This window comes from Clupea harengus, chromosome 19 (genome assembly GCF_900700415.2).
Source record: "Clupea harengus chromosome 19, Ch_v2.0.2, whole genome shotgun sequence".
NCBI lineage: Eukaryota > Metazoa > Chordata > Actinopteri > Clupeiformes > Clupeidae > Clupea > Clupea harengus.
The window spans coordinates 21,289,614-21,311,897 of NC_045170.1; the positions used below are offsets into that span (position 1 = coordinate 21,289,614).

At 45.5% G+C, this 22,284-nt stretch overlaps 1 protein-coding gene across 1 annotated transcript in view; it reads right to left on the reverse strand.

The window, feature by feature from the left end:
• LOC105903636 (oxysterol-binding protein-related protein 10) overlaps nucleotides 1-22,284 on the reverse strand; it is a 69,869-nt gene that overhangs the window by 12,158 nt on the left and 35,427 nt on the right. Inside the window, exons 6-7 of the mRNA XM_031586449.1 lie at nucleotides 15,788-16,013; nucleotides 11,898-12,028 (exon numbers count right to left, since the gene is read on the reverse strand). Coding sequence (XP_031442309.1) covers nucleotides 11,898-12,028; nucleotides 15,788-16,013 — 357 coding nt within the window. The remainder of the gene's footprint in view (nucleotides 1-11,897; nucleotides 12,029-15,787; nucleotides 16,014-22,284) is intronic.

Sequence of the window (22,284 nt, forward strand, 5' to 3'; positions counted from 1 at the left end):
ATTGAAATGCAGTTAGCATCTAACTGGAAGTGAGAATTATAGTATTATTTACAGATAAGTGCAGGGAAAGTCAATTCTATAGAATAAGTAATGCTATATCTTACAATATGTACAGTGATGGACAGTGGAGAGTTACAATATACAGATATTATATAAAAGTGAACAGAGTAAGAGAATAGAGAGTGCAACTGTAGGGTTGTATGTACAATATGAATGAATATATGAATATATATATATATAGAGAGATAGATAGATATGAATATTCATATGGATATGGATATGAATATGAATATATGAATATATGAACAGCATACGTACATTTGGTTCGTACGCAGAGTATAAACTACATACATACAGTTGGTTATATGTACAGTAACATTATTTGAACCATGTAGATGGTTCAGTCTTGAGATGGTCGTTAAAGACGTGGTCATTAAAGTACAGTAAACAGTGCAGTACTGAGTGCCATGGTGCTATTAGAGTGCTGGTGTGGAGTTTAGCACAGGGGTCACAGACAGGGGTCACAGCCTCAGGGAAGAAGCTCATCCTGGGCCTGCTGGTGTGGGAGCGGAGGCTGCTGTAATGCCTGCTGGTGTGGGAGGAGGGTGAGAAGCCCATGGTTAGGGTGGGAAGCATCCTTTATGATGTTTCTGATCCTGACGAAAAGTTCTGGGTACCAGTGGAGTGCTTTATGGTCACACTGAGATGCAGTCTGTGAGTATGCATCTCAATGGTACAGTGCTAGTTTCATTTATTAGCATAATTACTGTGCCTGGCTCTACCTTTGTTATTGGCTGTACAAACTATCCACCTTGTTAATGTAAGATAAACGGGTCTCAGTTAAAAAAGTATTTGTTATCTGTGCAACGATTGCCAGTCTAGACATAATTTAGGCTATTTCAGGAAGCGTTGAAATCAATGACTGATGAAGCCTTGCCAAGACTCTTTCTTTAAAGCAACAAACACCCTTTGAAATGTTTTCCTTCATTATTTGCAGACAGCAGGACTGAAGCCTGAGATAAACCACAGATAATACCACAGATAAACAGTAACTCTCAAACAGTGGAGTCAACCAACAACAAGTGATGCCCAACCCGGCTGACAAGTCCAATAGCACACCACGTCAATGGTATTGATCACGAGCAGAGAGCGGAGACAGACGAGACCAGCCACGTGTGATCTGAGCGGTCATGCACAGCCCGGAGGGAGTGAGCTTACAGTAGAGCGAGAGAAGCAAAAACATGAGGGAAAAACAGCCATTATCTCCGATTGATTCTTCCTCTATGGAGCTACGATCACCGGCTTCTACTTCATAACCTCACATCCATCCTTAGCAGTGTGGTAAATAAACATGGGTACACACAGCCATCCCATCTACATGTAGTGAAGTGGATAGAATATTTCACCAAATTTCATGGGTTGAGACTCAGAGACCCTGAGAATCAGGTATTTCCATTCTGACTGTTGGGGAGGATTTTTGGTTTCATTTCTCACAATTTGAGTGTTAATGCTATTGTTAAGCAAGACATTTATTCCAAATAGGCTTTTTGCACGGATAAGTTGACGTCCTATCTAGGGGTCAACAGCACCCCCAGTTAGCAGTTTGGTAGATGCCTCAAAGCTGATGCTTCTCAGTTTGCCAGAAGCTCCAGTGAACGAGGACAGAGGACAGCACAGAGGTCCCATACACTTCTCATGGCAGTGACCCCCCCAGAGCTTTTGTTTACAACATTTAAACATTTTTAACTTCTCACTGGGTGATCAATCCATACAATGCATGTACATTGTATTAATAATTAAGCCAGCTATCCCTTCATATAACATATAGGCTAAACAGTAGGCCCTGACCATAGTAAGACCAAGTACAAAGTAGGCTATAAACTCATCACCAAATATGTTTGTTATAGGTTACTATGCTGTAAGAACATTGCCACAGAAAGGTTTGCAGGTTTTTTTGTTCTGTTTTTCAGACAGCATTATAAATAAACTATATATAAAAAACTAAATATTTCTATGACCCCTGTTAATGAGTTGGAAAGTGCTAATGTATGCAATCGCTAGCTCTGTGAGTTTGAGTGTAGCAGATTCTTAAAGTAGTGGTGAGACTTGTGACCTCACACTGACACTCATTTGTCTGTATCACACTGAATATTTTTGCAGGTATGAAACTTTTTCTTTTTCTGTGTGTGTCTGTATTTGTCTGTATTACCACTTGCTTGAGGATACTTCTGTTGAGAGCTCTGTGTGCCTTTGTCTGTTTGCCTTTAGGATGAGTTCCACTACAGGTTCAAACACTTTATATGTATGGCTGAAGTATTTGTATTTGCCTGTGCTGAATTCATTAGTTAAATGATTTGTCTCTCACAATGCCTTCAGATACTGTACTGAAAAAATAGTTGCTCAGCTATTTCTTGTGGTGGAGCAAGTAGAGGAGCGCCACATAGAACATTTATATATATACAAAAATACACACTCTCACACTGTCACACTGTCATTCTCACACACTCACACTGTCATTCTCACACACACTCTCTATCTCTCACCACAAACACACACATACTCACTCACACACACACAGACACACTCACAAAGTTTGCCTTCGTAGATGCTAGATGCAATTTTTCCATCATCGCTTCAGACAAAAACAGTCAAAACATAAGAGGGAAATTAAATCACACATCTAGTTAGTAAAAACCCTCATCACAGCCAGAAAGACACAACAAGATATGCTCTGAACTTACACATTCAGCAGATGGCAACATTAGTTCTATGTCCTTTCCAAATCAAAGCAGCCTGAAGACTTTGATCACTAACCCTTAAACACAGGTGGATATATAACGTCCTGGTAGTCCTACAGCTTTCCTCTGGTGCTAAAGCAGAGGGGGAACACTGTTATTGAGTTCACAGGCTGCTAAGCAACACTTATGGTGCCACCAGTTTTTTTGACGCCGTAACAGAACAAGCATTTTGACAGAGAGAAGCAGAGCAGAATTAAACTTCTAAAACTCTCATGTTCTACACACCCTGATGCTGACAGGGCGGGGAGGCTAAACTGAAAAGCTACTTCACAAATGAAATCTAAACAGAGTAAAACCAAGGCGAGCGCTGTGCAGACAAAAGAGGTAGAGGAAGAGAAGATTTAGGATTTAGGACCTTCGCTTAAGTTCTTGACACTATGGCATGCCATTTCTAAGATCACAGCAGCTTATATGAAGTCAAAGTTCATGGAAGTCAAGTTGCATTTGGGAAGCCAAAGTGTAGCTGAACCAAAGCGATCATTCCCAGTCACGACCCAAAAGGCCCCGAGGACTTAACATATTTACACCGTTTTCACCTCCATTAAGCTTGCATTCAACAGACAATCATCATCAAGACACAAACTGCAACCAATCCATTCAGCACTGGGACTTACTGTGAGCTCAGTCAGTCTGCTGGAGTTTCATTCCCATGAAGACGCCTGTGGGGCAAATCAAAGTATTCTCTGTAGAGTCCCAGTGTGTGTGTGTGTGTGTATGTGGCAGTCGGGAGGTGGGCTGAGCTCACACACACACCGTCTGCAGTGAGGATGAGAGAGTATGTGAGAGAGTCTTAGTTAGCCAGGCACAGCTGCAGCATCTGACGCCCACTCCACACACACTCATCTGACGCCCCCGCCTCCACACACACACACACACACACACACACACTCACATGATCTCGCTCCCACAGAGAGAGAGAGAGAGAGAGAGGGAAACGGAAAGAAAGAGAGAAGACTCCCAGTGACGTTGATGATGACTTCCACTAACCCCACCCCCATACACTCCTCTGCAACGCAGTGTTTCCCTGTTACTCAACTCCACACACACACACACACACACACACACACACACACACACACACACACACACACACACACACACACACACACACACACACACACACACACACACACACACACACACACACACACACACACACACACACACACACACACACACACACACACTTCCTCGTCCAAGTAACAACAGCCTGGATCTGACCTCTTAATTACCCATCGGGCTGCTAGCCCCCGAGACCCCCGTTACCTCTGCTGCCATAGCGATCATTAGGAGACTTTAAGACGGCCCCTTTCTTTCTTTCTTTTCTCTTTCTCTTCCCTTTCCCTCTACTCCCTGTGTTTCTCTACACCTCTCTCTGCACTACAAATCACTGCATCCCTTTCTTTCTTTCTCTTTTTCTTTCTTTCTTTTATGCTCTCCCCCTTGACCACTTTCCCTGCAGGTGCCAAGGGATTGCATGGGTGGATTGCTCGATGAGGGAAAAATCTTCACCCCCCTCCCACTCTCTCTCTCTCTTTCTTACTCACATACACTTTTCATTTCTCTTTCTCTCTCTCTTTCAGTCCATCACTTCAAAGTAAAGCAGTTCACTGCTGCTTCTTGACTGAGGCTTCATCTCTTCACCCACCCCCACCACCCCCCCTATGTTGCCCCAGTTCCCCAGCTGCCTCCAGTAAGGCAGGAGCACTCACTTCACCCCTCCTATCATCCCTTTCTCTCCTTCTCTCTCTCTCTCCATCTGTTCATCTCTCTCTCTTCATCGTGACTCCAAATGTTATGATAGGATCAGAGATCAAGGGGTACTTTAAGTACATGGCTTAGAAACACACCTGGGCAAGCGAAGTGGTAAACCTCCTAATAGAAGAGCCCCATAGTTTCATTCTCCTAGCAAAACAAAGCCATAGGGCTCTTACCCAACTTACCCAGGTTTGTCACTAAATGCTAATGATGCTAACAATCAAACTACTAAAGAGGCTTGATCTCATGACTGTGTGTGTGTATGCTAAAACAGAGCTGGTTCTCTCCCACATCTACGTGATTTGTGTGTATGCCCAAACAGAACTTGTTGTTGTTGGGAGGTGCCGTGCTTTTTTCTCTCTTCTTTCCTCTTCTTTTCTTCACCCTTTCTTCCCTTCTTCTCACACTGCAGTTGTCTTCACTCCTCTTGCTTTCTTTGCATCCATAAGGCAGCTGTCTGCTGCTGTGCCCTAATTTCCGATCGCTGCTCACAACAAAACATCTCACTCTTTCATCGCCGAGAGTTTGTGCGCTTGACAGATATCTCTGCTCTTGGTTTATTTATTCCTGTGTTCTGTGTTGACTTGATGTTGTTGGGTATCTTTAGGCCTTAACACAATACACTGTTTACTAGTAGACACTAAGGCACTTAGTGGGCGTAAGTAAGCATCCCATTGGTTGAATATCCACACAGCACACACTGATGAAGTGTGTTTAATTGTACAGTACTGTACTGTAAATTGCTTGGGATGAAAGTGTCTGCTAAATGACTGAATGTGAATGGAATGACAAAGGGTTGCACCTAGATCAGCCCCACAGCTAAAACTGAGCAGGGATTCTTCACACATGCACATGTGCCTCACACACACACACACACACACACACACACACACACACACACACACACACACACACACACACACACACACACACACACACACACACACACACACACACACACACACACACACACACACACACACACATCAGACCCGCTTGGTTTACCGAATGAAGTCATGATAACCAATTCAACATGTAGGCATAACCCCACCTTACACTCCATAACACCCCTGAGACAGAGAAAGAGAGAGGGAAAGAAAGACAGACAGAGAGAGAGAGAGGGAGACAGAGAGAGAGAGAGGGAGGAAGAGAGAGAGAGAGGGGGGGGAGGGAGAGAGAGGTGCTATGAGCCTATTTCACTTTCAAGGAGTGCAAATGGAGACTGTCACTCCAGAAGCACTCAATGGGAGAGCAGAAAAACTGGGTCAGTCAGGTATGAGAGGGCCAGAGGTCCAGTCTCTCTATCAGTGCCAACACTGCAGGAGTGGAATGCTCTGGGTGAGAGGGGAAGCGTGCGTGTGTGCGTTTGTGTGTGCGTGTGTGTGTATGCATGCATGTGTGTGTGTGTGAGTGTATGTATGCATGCATGTGTGTGTGACAGTGTGTGTGTGTGTGTGTGTGTGTGTGTGTGTATGCATGTGTGTGTGACAGTGTGTGTGTGACAGTGTGTTTGTACGTGTGTATGTGTGTATGTGCGTGTGTCCGTGTGCGTGTGCATGTGTAAGTGTGTTTGTGTAAGTGTGTGTACGTGTGTATGTGTGTGTATGTGTGTGCATGTGCGCGTGTGTGTTTGGCTGTGCATGTGCGCGTGTGTGTTTGTCTGTGTATGTGCGTGTGTGTCTGTGTGTGTGTGTGTGTGTGTGTGTGTGTGTGTGTGCGTGCGTGTGCGTGTGTCACACCCCTGTCTCAGCCTTTAGTCCACTCATAAATGGGCCAATGCATACCAAACAGACCCCAGGCAATCTAGAAGGGTCACTTGAGATCTCCACATAATCCCAGCAGAGACCTGAGGGGAGGCCGAAACACAGTGAAGAATTTACTGGCCTGTCAGACAGACAGGAGGAACATGTACTGCACAGACTGGGGTAGAATGACACAGAGAGGCCCTTCAGCCTGGAGCACTCAGGCTTGAGTGTGTGCGTGTGTGTGTGCGTGTGCGAGTCTCAATTAACAACAGGATGAGAGCCTTTTCAGCTGTCAATTGATTTTGTTCCCAGGTTCTTTTCATATACGTGTAGGAGTGGTCTCTCTCTCTCTCTCTCTCTCTCTCTCTCTCTCTCTCTCTCTCTCTCTCTCTCTCTCTCTCTCTCTCTCTCTCTCTCTCTCTCTCTCTCTCTCTCTCTCTCTCTCTCTCCTTTTTTTTTTTTTAGTATACTCATGGTGCAGTGGTTTAAGATCCATTTGTGAATAGGGCACAAAGACGTATGGTGAAATGTCATGTGTACTATGCAATTGAATTTGTAACTCCCTACAAAAGCTTCCCCTCTATAATCAACAGGAAACCCCAAAAGAGAAACACTACACCATAAACCATACAGCAATACCAATACTTCCAGACACAAGAAGGTGCTACGAAGGCAGTAAGAGTTGGTGATATCACGTATGGGTGTTTATGACAGCTAGCTGTCCTATTGGCACCCTCTGCTGGTACAAAATGATAAGTGTCTGGAGACACCAACTGCAACATGTATTATATGGGGGGAAAAAAAAGAAAGATCATGTGTGTGCCCAGGTTTGCATGCATGTGTGTGTATGTCTGTGTGTGTCTGTGAATGTGTGTGTGTGTGTTCACACCCAAGCATGTATGTGTGCGTGTGTGCCTGTGTGTGGACCTGTGTGTGTGTGTGTGCGTGTGTGCGTGTGTGTATGTCCACACACACACCCGTTTGTGTTCTGACTGCCTTCATCATCGACAGCCATAAAGAGGGAAGTGCATATGATCTTTCACGTCCTTGAACGGACCGGCAGATAAAATGTCTCTTTATGGATTGAGGGATCAAGAACCCAGTCTTCTTGCCAAGACCTGATTGTACTTCCTCCCAAAGCAAATTTTTCTAATCAATCTCTTGCCTGCCAAGAATCTGATTAGTGGTCAGGCCAACAAGATCCTCCGGACCTCTGCTTTGCATTCTGGAGGACACTACAGCCATAGTTTTTCTGTTGATTATTACTGCAGGCACTCAACCAGCAGATAATAATATAAACATGGCTCTAAATACAAACATGATTCAACACCCACGCAAGGGGAACACATGGACATGCTTGACACAGGCTCACAGATACACACAGGCACACACACACACACACACACACACACACACACACAGAAAACCATTAAGAATAATTTATACAAACGAACCCCCACACATAAAATCCAACCACACAATTCAACCAACATTCAAGAACATTCCATATAAACTAATGTGCACACAAATAAACACTCATAAACACCGAACTCTGCCTGCAAAATATGCACAAAGTGATATAATAACAGCAATCAGTGCCTTTATATGCAAAGATGAAAGCCACTTTTGCAGTGGTTGGCAATATGGAGAATGCTTGCCAAATAAAATAAACCTGATTCTGTTCTCATACCTAGTGACATCTAATTACAGCTGGGGTTAAATCACATGAGTAAACACAGCTAGAGCAACTGAGATTAACACTGCAGTAACTTCTTACAGCCACTAGATGTCAGTCACATCATGCTATCTTACCGTAGTAAGAAAATATCCTCAATACTCCATCAAGAAACAATCTCCAACAAGTAGACTGAACCCTTCATCAAATGGGCACAAAATAACATGAGACACACTACAGCATTACATCAGATACACCAGTTGACTAAACGCTGATCTCTCAGTCTGTCAGCCACTGTCTCTGCCTTTTCATCAACCCTTCCCACATGTAGCCTCGGCAACATTTAGAGGTGAAGCCCATGAAGGCTATGACAATCTCCCGGCCCCGCTCGAGAGTTCTGGCAGACAATCTAAGAATTGATGAGGATGTCGGATGTAATTAGTAGGGAAACGACGTCTGTGTCACGGCCCAGGATAATGAGGTTTGGCGTATCCCGCGATCTCCGCTGCGCCGTCTCGAGGAAAATGCCAAAGCGGTGCTCTGCCATAACCAACAGCTGTCAACACACTTCTTATCACCCAGGAGTGGCGTGAGATGACTAGAGATACCATATCCCCAAGGACAGATAACACTGCGAAACTTGTGGCAAACTAGAAACTTGAAAACTTTTTTGTGTCTACAATCCTCAAACAAAAGAAGTACAGACTGACATAATGTGTCCAAAGTGCTAGTTTATTCTACATACAACACCAGTGTTGATCTGCACAAGGTCTATAACAACTGCACCGAGTTAACAGAGAGCAGAATAAAACTGGGCAATGCTACGGGCTATTAGATATGTTCGGAATGAAGGTGACTCTTATTATGTGCTTATGCTCAGCAAACACATTGCACGACCGCTTGGCGCACCTAGTCTGATTCTTCTCAGAACGGTGTTTTTAAGCACTCAATAAAAATCTGGACAAGGATAATTAGGTTGAGAATCAAACTTTTGTCATGCTGTGTTCGTAAAGCTGCCTCCCAAGTATACCCCATCTCCTCTATGCTGTGTTGGAAGAGGGGCGCTTTGACGCTGGACTTGGCTGGTAAGGAGAGCTGGCTCTGTGATTGGCACGGAGCAGGATTCCCCTTACGTCAGTGGCAGAGAGAAAGATCCTAAATAAACCCGCCACCCTCTGCACAGCCCAATCACTAGGCAGATGAGTAGGTTCAGTGGCAGCCTGCCGTCTCAGTCCTGCTCAACAAACAGACGAGAAAGTCTTTTGTCCCGCAGGCCATATGGCTATTCAGCTCCTCCCATCGATGGTGGGGTGCCATTGGGTGATGCTGCCTCTCCGTTGCTAATCATGCTTACCTGCATTTGCTTGACATGCTGCTTTAACTGACGGTTACAGGCTATTTTAGCTCTTTTGCACAATTTTGTACTTTTTTGTATTTTTTATATACAGTATTTATCTGTGTGCGTGCTTGCTTATCTATCGATCTATCTACCGGTCTATCTAGATATATTGACATTCTATTTACCTATCCATCTACCTATCTATCTATTTCAAGGCTTTAACAGAGGCCTGCTGATTGGTTCCCTCTCTCTCTCAGCGACACCATGCATGCAGCTCCAATCTTGTGCACAGATTCACCACCACCCATTAGCTATGAATTATGGGAATTAAGTCATCATGCCATTAATAAAGCCCATGTCTGAGGTGATAATGTTATTTGTCTGGTCTGCTGTTCCATTATCCCAGTGCACAGTTATTGCCTAGGCTTCGGTCTCCAGAACTATTCTGAGGAGATGCAATTAGAAATATTGGAAGTGTCTGATGGCTGCCGAGTGTTGTTAATAGACGTCAGTTACAGAGACATGTGACAGGAAACTGCATTGACTTTGACAGGCTCATAATAACCTCCTCATTTGTTGCCTGGGCGACAACTTTCCCTTGTTAATTAATTCATTAATAAAAAATCTAATTATGACTGGCAAATATCATTACACAGCTGTGTTTCTCAAAGAAAAGGCCAGAGACATATATCAGTGTTAGATGGTGGTGCGTGGGGTGGGGAATGAAAGGTGGAGTAATTATACAAGAGAGCTCTTTAGACAAAACTTTCCAGTGAGATTTTTGTGTGAAATATTGAGAATCGTCAAAGGCAAATATGGGTTATGCCCATTTAAAAGTCATCCATTCAGCTATTCATTTCAAGCACTCCTGATTTCTCTCATTCTCTCTCTTTCAACTTCTTGATTTATCGGGGAGACATGTTGTCGTCAGCAATCTGGGCCTTTCTGTCACATCCGTAACTCTACTGTTCTTCTCATTTGTTCAATGAGATCTTCCAGACACACGCTACCTAGCAGGGTCCTCAAAAAATGACTGTTCAACTACGAGGTGTGGCTATTAAATGACGAGACTGTTATTACTAGTATATGCGAGTTATACGAGTTACTGAATTACAGCATTAGAAACAAATATGTAATAGCCACACCTCGCATACACACACACACATAGACCACTTTCATACATAACTTCATAGAAGCAATCCTATATCATATTTGGTGTTCTCAAAAAACCTCTCCCAGATGTTGCCTTTGTCCCTATCACAGACCAGTCATTTTCTGGGATCTCTGGCACTTAGACACAGAGTCTAGACCCAGTCACTGATATCACAGGCTCTGTATGAGTACTTTACAAACTCCTTCTCTAGGGAAACACTCGTCGCCAACTCCCCTCTCTCTGACCTACTTTTCCAACGAGCCGCTCCAAACTTTTTCACTGAGAACACGGAGCTGCATGGCTAACCTAGCAAAGAAAAAAGAAAAAAAAAACCTTAAGAGGATTTGCACTCAAAGTGATTAGAAAGAAACTGTTAAATCAAAACGGAGCAAATTCATTACCAGAAGAAGAAGGAGAAAAAGACTGTATATCATATATAAACATTGTATGGTGAGAGAAAAGCACTATTTATATCTAAACTGAGGATTTGCAACTAAAATTGATTATAAGAAACTGTTAAACCAAAACTCCGCAAGTGTGTAGCTAGCCCAAAAATGAACGACAACAAAAAAGAAAAGACTAAAAAGTTGTGTGTTGGGTGCTATTTTGGTCCTGGAGGTTGGGAGGATAACCGCACACACAAAGCAGACAGCTGCTCTCTGCCCACCTTTCACTTGCCTCACATCCTCCAGAGAAAACCCCACTGGCTCAGCGAGCCAGATTACAACCATGGCAGGATTTCATGTTTGAGAATAAACGGATTAATAGCAGTTGTGACAACAGAACCAGAGCAATCTTCAAGCAGCTTCCTCTACGCTCGGATCTGTGTTAAATCATTTCATTTATTTCCATGTTCAAATTTATATGGCGGGTGGTAAATCCATATCAGAGTTAAGAGTTGTCAAGATAAACTTGTGTGAGGGATATGAGAGTGGATATCATTGAGGGGAAACAACAAGGATGGGCATGGATGAGACGATTTAAACTCACTCAAGTATGCTGCTAAGTGGAGCATGAAGACACACACACAGAGAGAGAGAGAGAGAGAGAGAGAGATAGAGAGAAAAAGAAAGAAAGAGAGAGACCTCGGCACAACTGTGCATTCATCCTTCAGCAGAAATCTGAGCCAGAATCGGAGAGGACATTTGGAGGAGCAGGCTTGCTGAAAACACAGCGATAACACAGACACTGCAGCCAAGACAAACCACCCCAGTGCACCTCAGCTGGTATATAAACAAATTTGACACTGCTAAAGAATAAACAACACAAAAGACAGGAGGAAAAATAAAACCGAGAGGCAGCGACTGGAATCAGATCTACCATCAAATTTTCCATCACCAGGCATCCACTTCCTAAGAGTTCCACCAAGAATAACACAACCCTCCGAACCCGCACCCCACTTATCCCAACAAGAAACGGGCAGTTTTACCTCAGCGTACTGGGGCAGGCTCCTCTTGCTGAGAGCGGGAGAGGGCTCGGCCGAGCATGGTGGGGTCACGCCTCCATTCCTCAGCCTCTCTGCTGAAGGGGACTTGGGCACAGTCCACATGGGGATGGCATCTAGAGAACAAACACAGCAAGAGAGTCAGAGTCAGAACACACACACACGCACACACACAGGAAGGAGCTCAAAGTGTCAATCAAGTACTGCCAATGCCTTTCAGGATCAATGAGAGGTCATTGCCCGCTGCCCAGGTCTCTGGTCCTTACATCCACCCTGGTGGACTGTATTGATTGATTATTGATCGGGTATAGATTGGTTCAGTCCTCCCAGCACTACCATCTAGATATGGCAGGAGGGTGCAGAGGAAGAGGAGGTAAGTAGAATGTATCTATGTAGAACAGCAAAACCGCCTCACTAGACACGACTCAGAAGCAATCACAGATCAGTCAATTCTGACACAAATAAATCATTTAGCCGTTAATCTTTAATCTAATCTAAAATTGACGCAGGCGAGTTCACAGCTTGAATTTGAAGCACTTAGAAGTTAAAGCAAAACTATGCAACAGTTCTTGTTCTTAATGAGCAACTACTTTTGGTATCATCTTCAAATTAATTTTGATTGAATATCGTCGTGTGAAGGACAGATAAACACACCTGTGGTTCCCACTAGCCACCCAGGCTATGTGCTACGTAGTTCTGTGGTTTGGGTCGGAACACCCCTTGAAAATGTAAGAAAAGCCTTCACGGCACGACATCGCCAACAACATCGCCAAAAGATGCCAGTTAGCACGTTAGCAAGCTTTTACCAGTGCCAACTGGGCTGTAGGTAGGTAGCTCACTAGTTTTAGACCAAAACTCCATAATGCTTTGTTAACTGCATATAAGTACAGACATTATGTACTGCTGGGTGAACTAAATGAGTTTTAGGAGCTGACTGGTCAGTTATTTTGAGGACTTTTTCCGGTTGGCCTGTAATTCGATTTTTTTAAACTACGGACCTTTAGCTGCCACTAGACAAAAGTTTGAAATATTATTAAAATATATCTTACCACAATTGGCACCCTATCATGACTGACCAGAATTGTCATTCGGTGTTGAGCATGAGACATAAGATTAACATAAGAAGTGTTCTTCATACAGTTACTTTATTTCTGTGATCTCCTAAATGGAGGGGAACCCGGGAACCCCAATCACACAAGGCTGCTCTTCTCTCTCTGGGTAGAACACGACCATCATAACAGTGACCATTAACCGCTCAGCACATGAAGGATGCTGTTAAATAGAGTGCAGCAAAGACCCCCCCCCCCCCCCCCCGGCCCATCGCCCCAAACAGGCCCACCACCCCCTGTCTGTGTAAATCTGTAGCGAGGGAAGGCATTAATGTCTGACATAACCCTTATGCGTAATGGGGAATGTGCTGAGGAGGCTTGTGTGCTGCCCAGACCACGTCAGCCCTGACAAACTGCCTGACATCACAGTGGGGAGCCATCAGGTGATTTGATGTTCTTTCTGGATCAGCCTGAAATGGGTCTAAAAGCCTGAAATCTATGATTGGGAAGAGCAAGTGTTTACATTTCAGTACAGAGCGCTATTTAGTATGTTACTGTGAATTACTAAAACTTGTAGAAGTAGTTAGAGTGGAGTCGTAGTACATTTTCCACTGGTACTGATCAAATTTGACATAAAAAAGCTTGTATGTTTGGTTTGTTTCCAATACAGAGTTGACGGAGTAACCAGAGTTGAACAAGTAACAGGCACACACACCAGGCAGAAGAAGGCGTGCCACAGCAAACATGCATGCAGGTCGCATACATGTGGAGGGGGGAGCTGTCAATCCAGATGATGTCAATCCAGATCAGATCAAACATGGACATGCAGATACCATACACACACTTAGCGGCAAAAGCTTTGGTCTGGAGTTACCTTTTGGGTCGTCTCCGCTCCGTTTCATTCCTTTTTTGCGCAAGCTGCATGGACCACAAGATCCCGCCCCCCTTCCCTCCTTCGAAACCCCTCCTCTTCCTAACCCCTCCAAAACCCACTTCTCCGACAGTGCCTTGACTCTGCAGTAGTCTGCCCTGGGTCTCTTCTGTGTTAATAGCTGGGGGATAGCATGCTAACAGCCTCCTGAGAGCCACCGGTGGAGCCACGCAGCGCCTTCTCACGTCCGTTTCAAAGCATTCAGGGTTTGCCGGACGCCGACAAACAAAACAATAAAAAACCCCGGCTCTCTTGGCCCCGGCTTCTTATCTCTTTAGAGGACTCTCATCTCCGCTGAGGAAAACGTTTTGCTGGTTGACCAGAAGCTCAGGCTCAAGGGAGAAGGAGCAGCCAAAAATAAAACTCTTCACGTCAATAACGCTTTTAGGGAGAAGCGGGGACATCATGACGAAAGAGAGAGAGAGAGAGAGGCTCCTCATCAGTAGCTGACCTACTGCAGACACAATGCAGGGGCTTGGGTTGCATCCACTAGACTTAGGAGGAGCCTTGTGAACCCTATGCCAGCCCTGATCCTGCCATAACTCTGCCATGCAATGGGTGGGGGAGAGTAGACCATGACTGTCCAGTTGTGCATCTCTAGGGAGGAGGAGGGAGCTGTGGCTGTGCCCTTCAGGACCAAAGACCATTCCTGAAGGAGGCTCGAGGCCCACCGCAGCCCTGAACGCCACAGTCACCACTCCACACACCAACTCGGCAGCACTGGCATCTGATCTCACCGTACCCTCTCCCTCTCCCTGGTGCCCTGCAAATGAAAGAAAGGGGAGCAGAGCGCCGAGCTAGGAAGAGAGAGGGACGTGGCGAATACTGGGCATGGGCGGGGGCACGGCCATGGAGGAGTCCACGCACGGGGCACCGCACAGGCAGCGGAAGGACGAGGCTGTTTTATACTTGCGGCTGGGGGGTCCCACTCCACACCAACCTCTGCCTGTCACACAGGGCAGGGTGACTGTAGACACACATAGGACAAAGGGAGGGGGGGAGGGAGGGGGGGGGGAGAGAGAGAGGTGGTGTGAGGTGGTCGCCCCGTCCCCCCTTAAGACCACCTTACCCTCTTCCGTAACTGGAGCACCCTTCAAAAGTTACGTCAATCCGGACGTCTCCCGATTCCCAGTCGACAGTCTCAAAGCAGTTCCAAGGGGGGTCACAAAGAGAGCCAGCCTTTGGTCGAAGGAAGTTTGCTTTGAAAGGTTTTTATTGGATCTGATTATGTTTTTTATTATTACTTTTTTTTGTCAACTGGAAGAGTTCACAAGGCATTTGATGTTTTGGGCGTTAGGCACCTCTGTGAAGTTCTTTGGCATGACAATCTTGACACTGGGAATTAAGTGCATAGTAAGGAAATATTTTGACACAGTAATTCTCTCAATCTCTTCATTCCCCCATATGTGTTTTTCTGTCTCTTTTCTCCCACACACACACACTCACACACAGCCATACACACACACACACACTCAATATTTGTATGTGGACATAACAATGGCTTGCCACTTGCGGTTGTAAAATGTCGACAAATGTTACAAAAAACAGACGAATCTATAACATTTGAGTTAACAACAGAAGAAGTGAATGGGGAAAAAAACAACATCTCAATAATATAAGACATAGTAAAATGAAAAAAACAAGGATGAAAAAAACAAAAACACAACTGACACAAAACAACCCAAATCAGCAACAAGAACAACAACAACAACAGACGACAACACCACCACCACCACAAAACACCAACATGCACTTTCAACAACATTTATTGCACACATTCAGCTGAATGGGTCCTGAGAGAGACGGACAGAGGCCGCAATCTACCTCCACGTGGCCCTTCCCAGGGTCCGGGGGGCCCAGGGGCAGCGGCTGGGGTGGGCCCAGGGCGGACTCACCGGAGGGTGGGTCGTGGGCAGGTCCGGGCCTGGTGGAGCCCTGGTGTCCGCGTCCGGAGCTCTGCTGGAGGATGCTCAGGCACTCCCCCAGGCAGCTGAGGGTGGCGGCGGAGGTGGCCTTCAGCAGGAGGAGGTCCTGGTCCAGGCAGGAGAGGGGGCCACGGGGCGGCAGGGACTCGATGGACTGCACCAGGTTCTTCTGCTGGCCCTCGGCCTGGGACATCACCTGGAGGGAGGGAGGAGAGAGGGAGGGAAGTATGAGGGATGGAGGGAGAGGGGGGGGGTGAACAGAGTGAGAAAGATAAAAAGTGAGGAAAGAAGAAGAGAGAGAAGGGGAGAAGAGGAAAGACAGGGGAAAGGAAGGAGAGAATGAGAGAGAGAGAGAGAGAAAGATACGTTCAACAGAAGCACAGAGAAAAAGAGGAGAAAACCTTGCAGATTCATTTGATTGCGCCAAGAGGAATCTTTCGATTTCACACTCCTCCCGACATGCTCCTAACTAAATTTCACTTCATTTCTTCCCAGCACATCGATTCTCAACGCACTCGCTTCAACATCACTGCAATTAAATGACCATGGGCTCCTGCTGACACAAGGTACTTATGACATCTCCCCATTCCTCTGCCTCTTCCTTTAGCCTCTGAAGGACATGAATAAAGTAGCATGTTGTACTGTACTCTACAGTCTGACACCACAGCTGAACTGATGTTGAACCTCTATTCCTCCACTACCGCCACACTGCGACCCGTTCAGCCGGGCAGGCAGACGTGTTTCGGTTAAAACTTCCATCTTCATTGGGCCGGTTGCTCTGGAGGTTGACAGTGATCGATGAGGGCTCTAATGATGATTAATACCAACTGTTAGGCTGACCACACAGCACCATACATCTTTCTCATCTCTCTAGTCTTTCTCATCTTTGCCCTGAACGCAGACGTTTTTTTTTTCTCTCTCTCTTTTCTCATGCGTGACAGCGGTCGTCTGAAGCTTTCCCGACGTTTCACAGACTGAAATAGCAAGACAACCTTGGCCTGATCGCAGCAGGGGGTCAGACGCGCACAGCAGGATCTCTCTCGCCCCGCTCACAAGAGCATCGTCAGAAAGCCCAAATACTAATCTGTGACAAGACCTCTGACATGTGTGGTTTGAGCCCCTGCCCCAGGTTGGGTAGTTCTCCATTTCCCTCGCGGTCTCCACAGTCTTCACTTGACTTGACTCTTTTAGTAACCAATGTCACTCCCACACACCGAGTGCCTGGAAAGCTCTACAATAGCCACTCACAGCTGATGGATCACCATCAGACTAAAGCACGGACAGACTAAAGACACAGCAGGGTGAGTCTGGGACAGAAGCGGAGTCTGGAACAGTGCTGGGCCAGGTGTGGGCCGGGTGTGGGCCACAGCTGGTAGACAGCTGAGGGTAGCCTGGGAGTAATGGATCTGGGTTATTTGCAAAGCTATAAAAGCTGGATTCATTCATATGAATGAAGGGGGGATGAATACGAAACCCCCCCTGCTGTTCACTCAAAGACCACACAGCACCGACTGCACATCCACCGCCATAGACATCCTGTTTGAGTTTTTGACACACGGTCCTCCTCTCCCATGCGAAGCGATGGATGATGGGTGAGTGCGATGCTTTCAATTACGATAAATCCGATTTATCTACTGCTCCATATACCGCTTGAATATTTAACCGAAACAGATGACCAACCGTAGCACTACAGGTGAAGTATGACTGAGATGAGATATGAGGACATTATGATTCTGCTGATGCATCTCCCTCTCTTTTTGATTTAAAAGAGAAGGACAAATCTCCAGAAGCAAACCTGCTCTGCCTTGGATATTTCCGGATCAATTTTTCCCTAATATGAGCTGTGAGCGATTGACTGGGTAATGTGATGTGACCTACATTTCGCTCCGTCTGAAGGCTGAACACGCACGGAGCCTCGGCACAAGTTGGCGAGTAGGGAAAGAGTGGTCAAAATCAGGTTTTTTTTTTTTAAATGGTCCCCGTCTCCATTTAGGAGAACTCACGCAGCGCAGGGATATGCTGGTATGTTACAATGAATTAGACACACACACACACACACACACACACACACACACACACACACACACACACACACACACACACACACACACACACACACACACACACACACACACACACACACACACACACACACACACATATGATTTTTGTAAGAAGTGCTGGGGGTTAACGGTTTAGCTTTAGTTTTAGTTGTAGTTAGTGGTTGGAGGGTTGGTGAACAGTAAGCTCAACGCACAGGCAGTTGAAGGTTGCGGCTGGTTATCACATAGTTTGTTATTGAGATTCACTGACTGCATCTTCGTTGTCTAAAACCGGCCATCCAAATGAAACGTTGCTGAAAAATCCAGAAATAAACAGCCTGGCATTTTCGCTTCCAATCACACTCCCACGGTTTTTCACATTTATCAAGATGTTTGCCCCAACCCCTCTTGATTCAATATGGAGACTAGCATCCATGGACAATCCATGGACAATACCAGTGCAGATAATTAGCAATCTGATTTACATGGGGGCCACAGGGCATTCCTCTTCATTTAATCAGAGGTTAGAGGATAGCTTTTCTACAAAGTGGCTTACAACACTGAACAGATCAAACAGAGCCCAGGTATCGAGCCAATGGCCTCCTCTTCTGTACTTGCTCTACCTGTTGTTACACAAGAACCTGTCTGTAAATATTAGTGTTCTTACTCTATATTTGCCCAGTGAGCAATGGGCAAAGCCTCACAAATACACCTCATGTCCCAACCCACTCTTACAGTTCTATGTTCATTCTTTATCTGCTTGTCTCACGCCATTTATCTTGCTCTCTTCCACACACACACACACACACACACACAAAGAGAGAGAGAGAGAGAGAAAGAGAAAGAGAGGGAAGTAGAGAGAGAGAGAGGATGGAGAGAGAGAGAGGGAAGGAGAGAGAGAGTTAGAGAAAGAGAGAGGGAAGTAGAGAGAGAGAGAGGGAAGGAGAGAGATAGAAGGAGAGAAAGAGAGAGCGAGACACTAATTCACACAGACATCTTGGACAGTGTGTTTCTTCAGGGGAGCACAGAACAGCAGCACTCAGTGTATTTCAGTGGAGGTGGACTGTAAAGCTGTCACCAGGTCAACAGGCCTGAAACACACGTAGACTCCAGGAACAGAACCCTATACCACACGGACCTTATCTAAAGGCGCTTTTCCACTGCAATAACTCATGGGCCGTTTTAGGGGGTGCGGCCCCTTTAGGTGCTTTTCCACTGCAGGAACTCATGGGCCGTTTGGTGCTTTTTCACTTCAGGAACGGCGCTTGTAGGACCTCTTTCAGGGCCATATTCTGGGGCGAGATAAGTACCTACTCCCTTAAACTGCTGGGTGGAGCTTGCCGTAATAGTTGACACTTATTGGTTAAACAAAATGTGGGTGGAAGACAACAGCAAGCACCATTCGTTAAACCAGCAAGATTTACACAGTGAATACAGTTAAATAAATGATAGCTTACATAGTTAGCTTGTTGAGGTTACAGACATTGTCATGAAAACATCAACGAAAATATAGGCTTATTCATTTATCAAGTAATTAAAACTGCCATTGTATCAAGTGTTAGCAACTTTAGAGGCATAATTCAACTGTTAACTCGACCTTGAGTTAATCCTAGCGTTATCTAGAAAATGTCTGGTTTAACGTCTAATGTTGGTACTGCCACCATCAATTTTAGCCCTCCACCTGCCTCTCACCCACCACCACTTACTCCAACAAACTGCCCTTCTTGCTCTCCTCACAGACAACCACTCTGTTCTGGAGTATTATAACACAGTTGCACCCTTCAGCCAGTGTAACCACCTCCATCTCAATGTCAAGAAAACAAAAGAAATAGTAATAGGTAGCCCTTCACTTCACCCATCCTGAGCAACAAGGAAACAGCTAAAATAGTGGACAGCTTCAAATACCTCAGACTTACTCTGAACACTAAACTCAGCTTCAAAAAGCACACAAAGGACATTCAGAAAAGGAGCCATCAAAGACTATCAACCATCTGTAAACTCAAAGGACTCTATGTCGCCCCCTATCTCCTCCTAGTGTTGTACTAAAGTATCATCAAAAACCATGCTGCTCAACTGTTCCACCCGTTTCTTCAACATGCTGCTGAAGGGATAATAGGTCTCCCCACACCTCTCAACTCAGAGCTCAATTGTAAAGCCATCACACGCATTGCAATCCCAATAGCACAGGACATCACACACCCACTCGACTGCCACTTCTCTGTAATGCCCTCTGTGTGCAGGTACAGGACCTGAGGTGCAGAAGGGCTTGCTGGTACCCACAGCCATCACAGCACAAAAGAGGATAACTCGCAGAGGGAACTATAAGCCTGGTTTTCTTCTTTGGCCTGCTGCTGTTGTGTGCCCTTGAGCACTAATACCATCTGTTACTGTTGTGTGTTGTCCTGGTGTATGTACTGCCGTTGGATGGAAATGTGTTGTTGAATCCCCTTGTGATGTACGGCGCTGTGGAAAAGAATTTCCCCCCTAAGGACAAAACCTAACTAACATTATTATGTTGTGCTCAGAATTGACGTCATGATCGAAGAGCAAAATATTAGGCTATGTCACTTGCAGGTCCATAGATCCTGCACCGCAATGGAAGCAGAGAGGCTTAAAGGGCTGATTAATGGGTCGCTCCTGTACACGGCCGTGCCACCTGGGAAGTGCCCAGAGTTCCTGCAGTGGAAAAGCCCCTCAAGTAATACAGGGACTCAAACAGAACAAAAGCCTCCATGCCCAAAAAGTGGTATATTAACGGTTTCAGAGGAATTATTTCACTTGAATCATTTGAAAAACACAAATAGGCAAGAATGCAGCTTACCTTTCAGATTTGATTGAACACTTGAGATGACAGCTGTGTGGTTTGAATGGAAAGAGCAAGAGCTATCCGAGTACACTCATCTTGCCATACTCCACACGGGGCTTTGCCCAAATGACATTTAATTCCATTCACAGCAGCTGCCACTCAAAGTCAGCGTCTAAAGCAATTATTCTGCTCAACTGGGACCACATCTCATCAAGATCCCCTCCCACTACAGACCTGTTGGCGAATGCTGCGGACACATTCATCCAGGGAAATCCACTTTATGAATCAGGTTACTGATGTGTCAGTGACTCAGGCCATGTAATTAAGAGCTGTAATTAACGCAGTGTAAAACACTGGCCTTTTTGAGCGATGTTGCCGGGCAATGCTGCTGAGTGATGTTGTTCAGGCACTTTCCCATTGATAGTTGGCGACACATTTTGAACCTGGAGATCTCTAATCATCAGTGGGCAACTTGTTGCAATTAACCAATCAGAACACCAGAAACCGGTCATGTGATTGCCCAGCAACATTGCTCAAAAAGTTGTGTCCCAGTTAACACAGTTACCTCTGGTGGTCAGGCTGTGGCCTCATGGGGTCAGATGTAACTTTGGCACGTAATGACAAGTGTGGAGACTGAAAAGGTGGAATTGAATGTCTAGCTAGCTAGGCTTCCTCCTAAACTGGCCAATAATGTGTCAAGCGCAGCAATCGTCTGCACCGTTTTCTGTTTGCATCCACACCACGTCTTTGAACACTGACTTCACCAAGAAACAGATGGGTTTAGAATATTTCAAATGAGCTCTATATTCAGATGAATCACTCATGGTCGTATACACCGTGCTCTGCCAGACTGGTCTGAATACCACAACGACAACAACCACCACACGCCTGCATGGCAGGTTGCCTCTGAGCCCAGGAAACTACACTCGCAGTTAGGGACGTCAGGAGATGCTGCAGAGATGCTGGCATCAGTAATAGCGGCATTATCCATCTTGTTGAACCAAATGAAAGTTTAGGTGATTCCTTAGGTGAAGTAGTTGATTACTGATTCAGGTTTAGCTGCAGTCATTACAAAACATAAGAATTAAAAATAATCTGGAAAACATAATAAACAAGTTAAGCTTGTATGTTTTGAGCAGCAGGAGGCAGTGAGACACCAAAGCTTTCACACTCTGGCTCTCTACCACAGCCTACATATTACTCCCTAATAAGCCAGATAACTGCTCTAAATCTCCAGACATTCTGGTACCATTCTCTTTCTCTCCACCTCTCTCACTTCCTCTATCTCGCCCTTGATCTCTCTCTCTCTCTCTCTCTCTCTCCATCTCTCTCCATCACACACACGTACTTACTCGCTCACTCACACTCACACACACGCACACACTAACTCACAAACACAAACACAGATAAATGGCCCTGTACCAGACCTTCCAGCCCTATTTATGAGTCTTTATGGCAGTCATGAAACAGTGGAGCAGTAAAGCACAAAGACAACACAGTGTGTGTGTGTGTGTGTGTGTGTGTGTGTGTGTGTGTGTGTGTGTGTGTGTGTGTGTGTGTGTGTGTGTGTGTGTGTGTGTGTGTGTGTGTGTGTGTGTGTGTGTGTGTGTGAGTGTGAG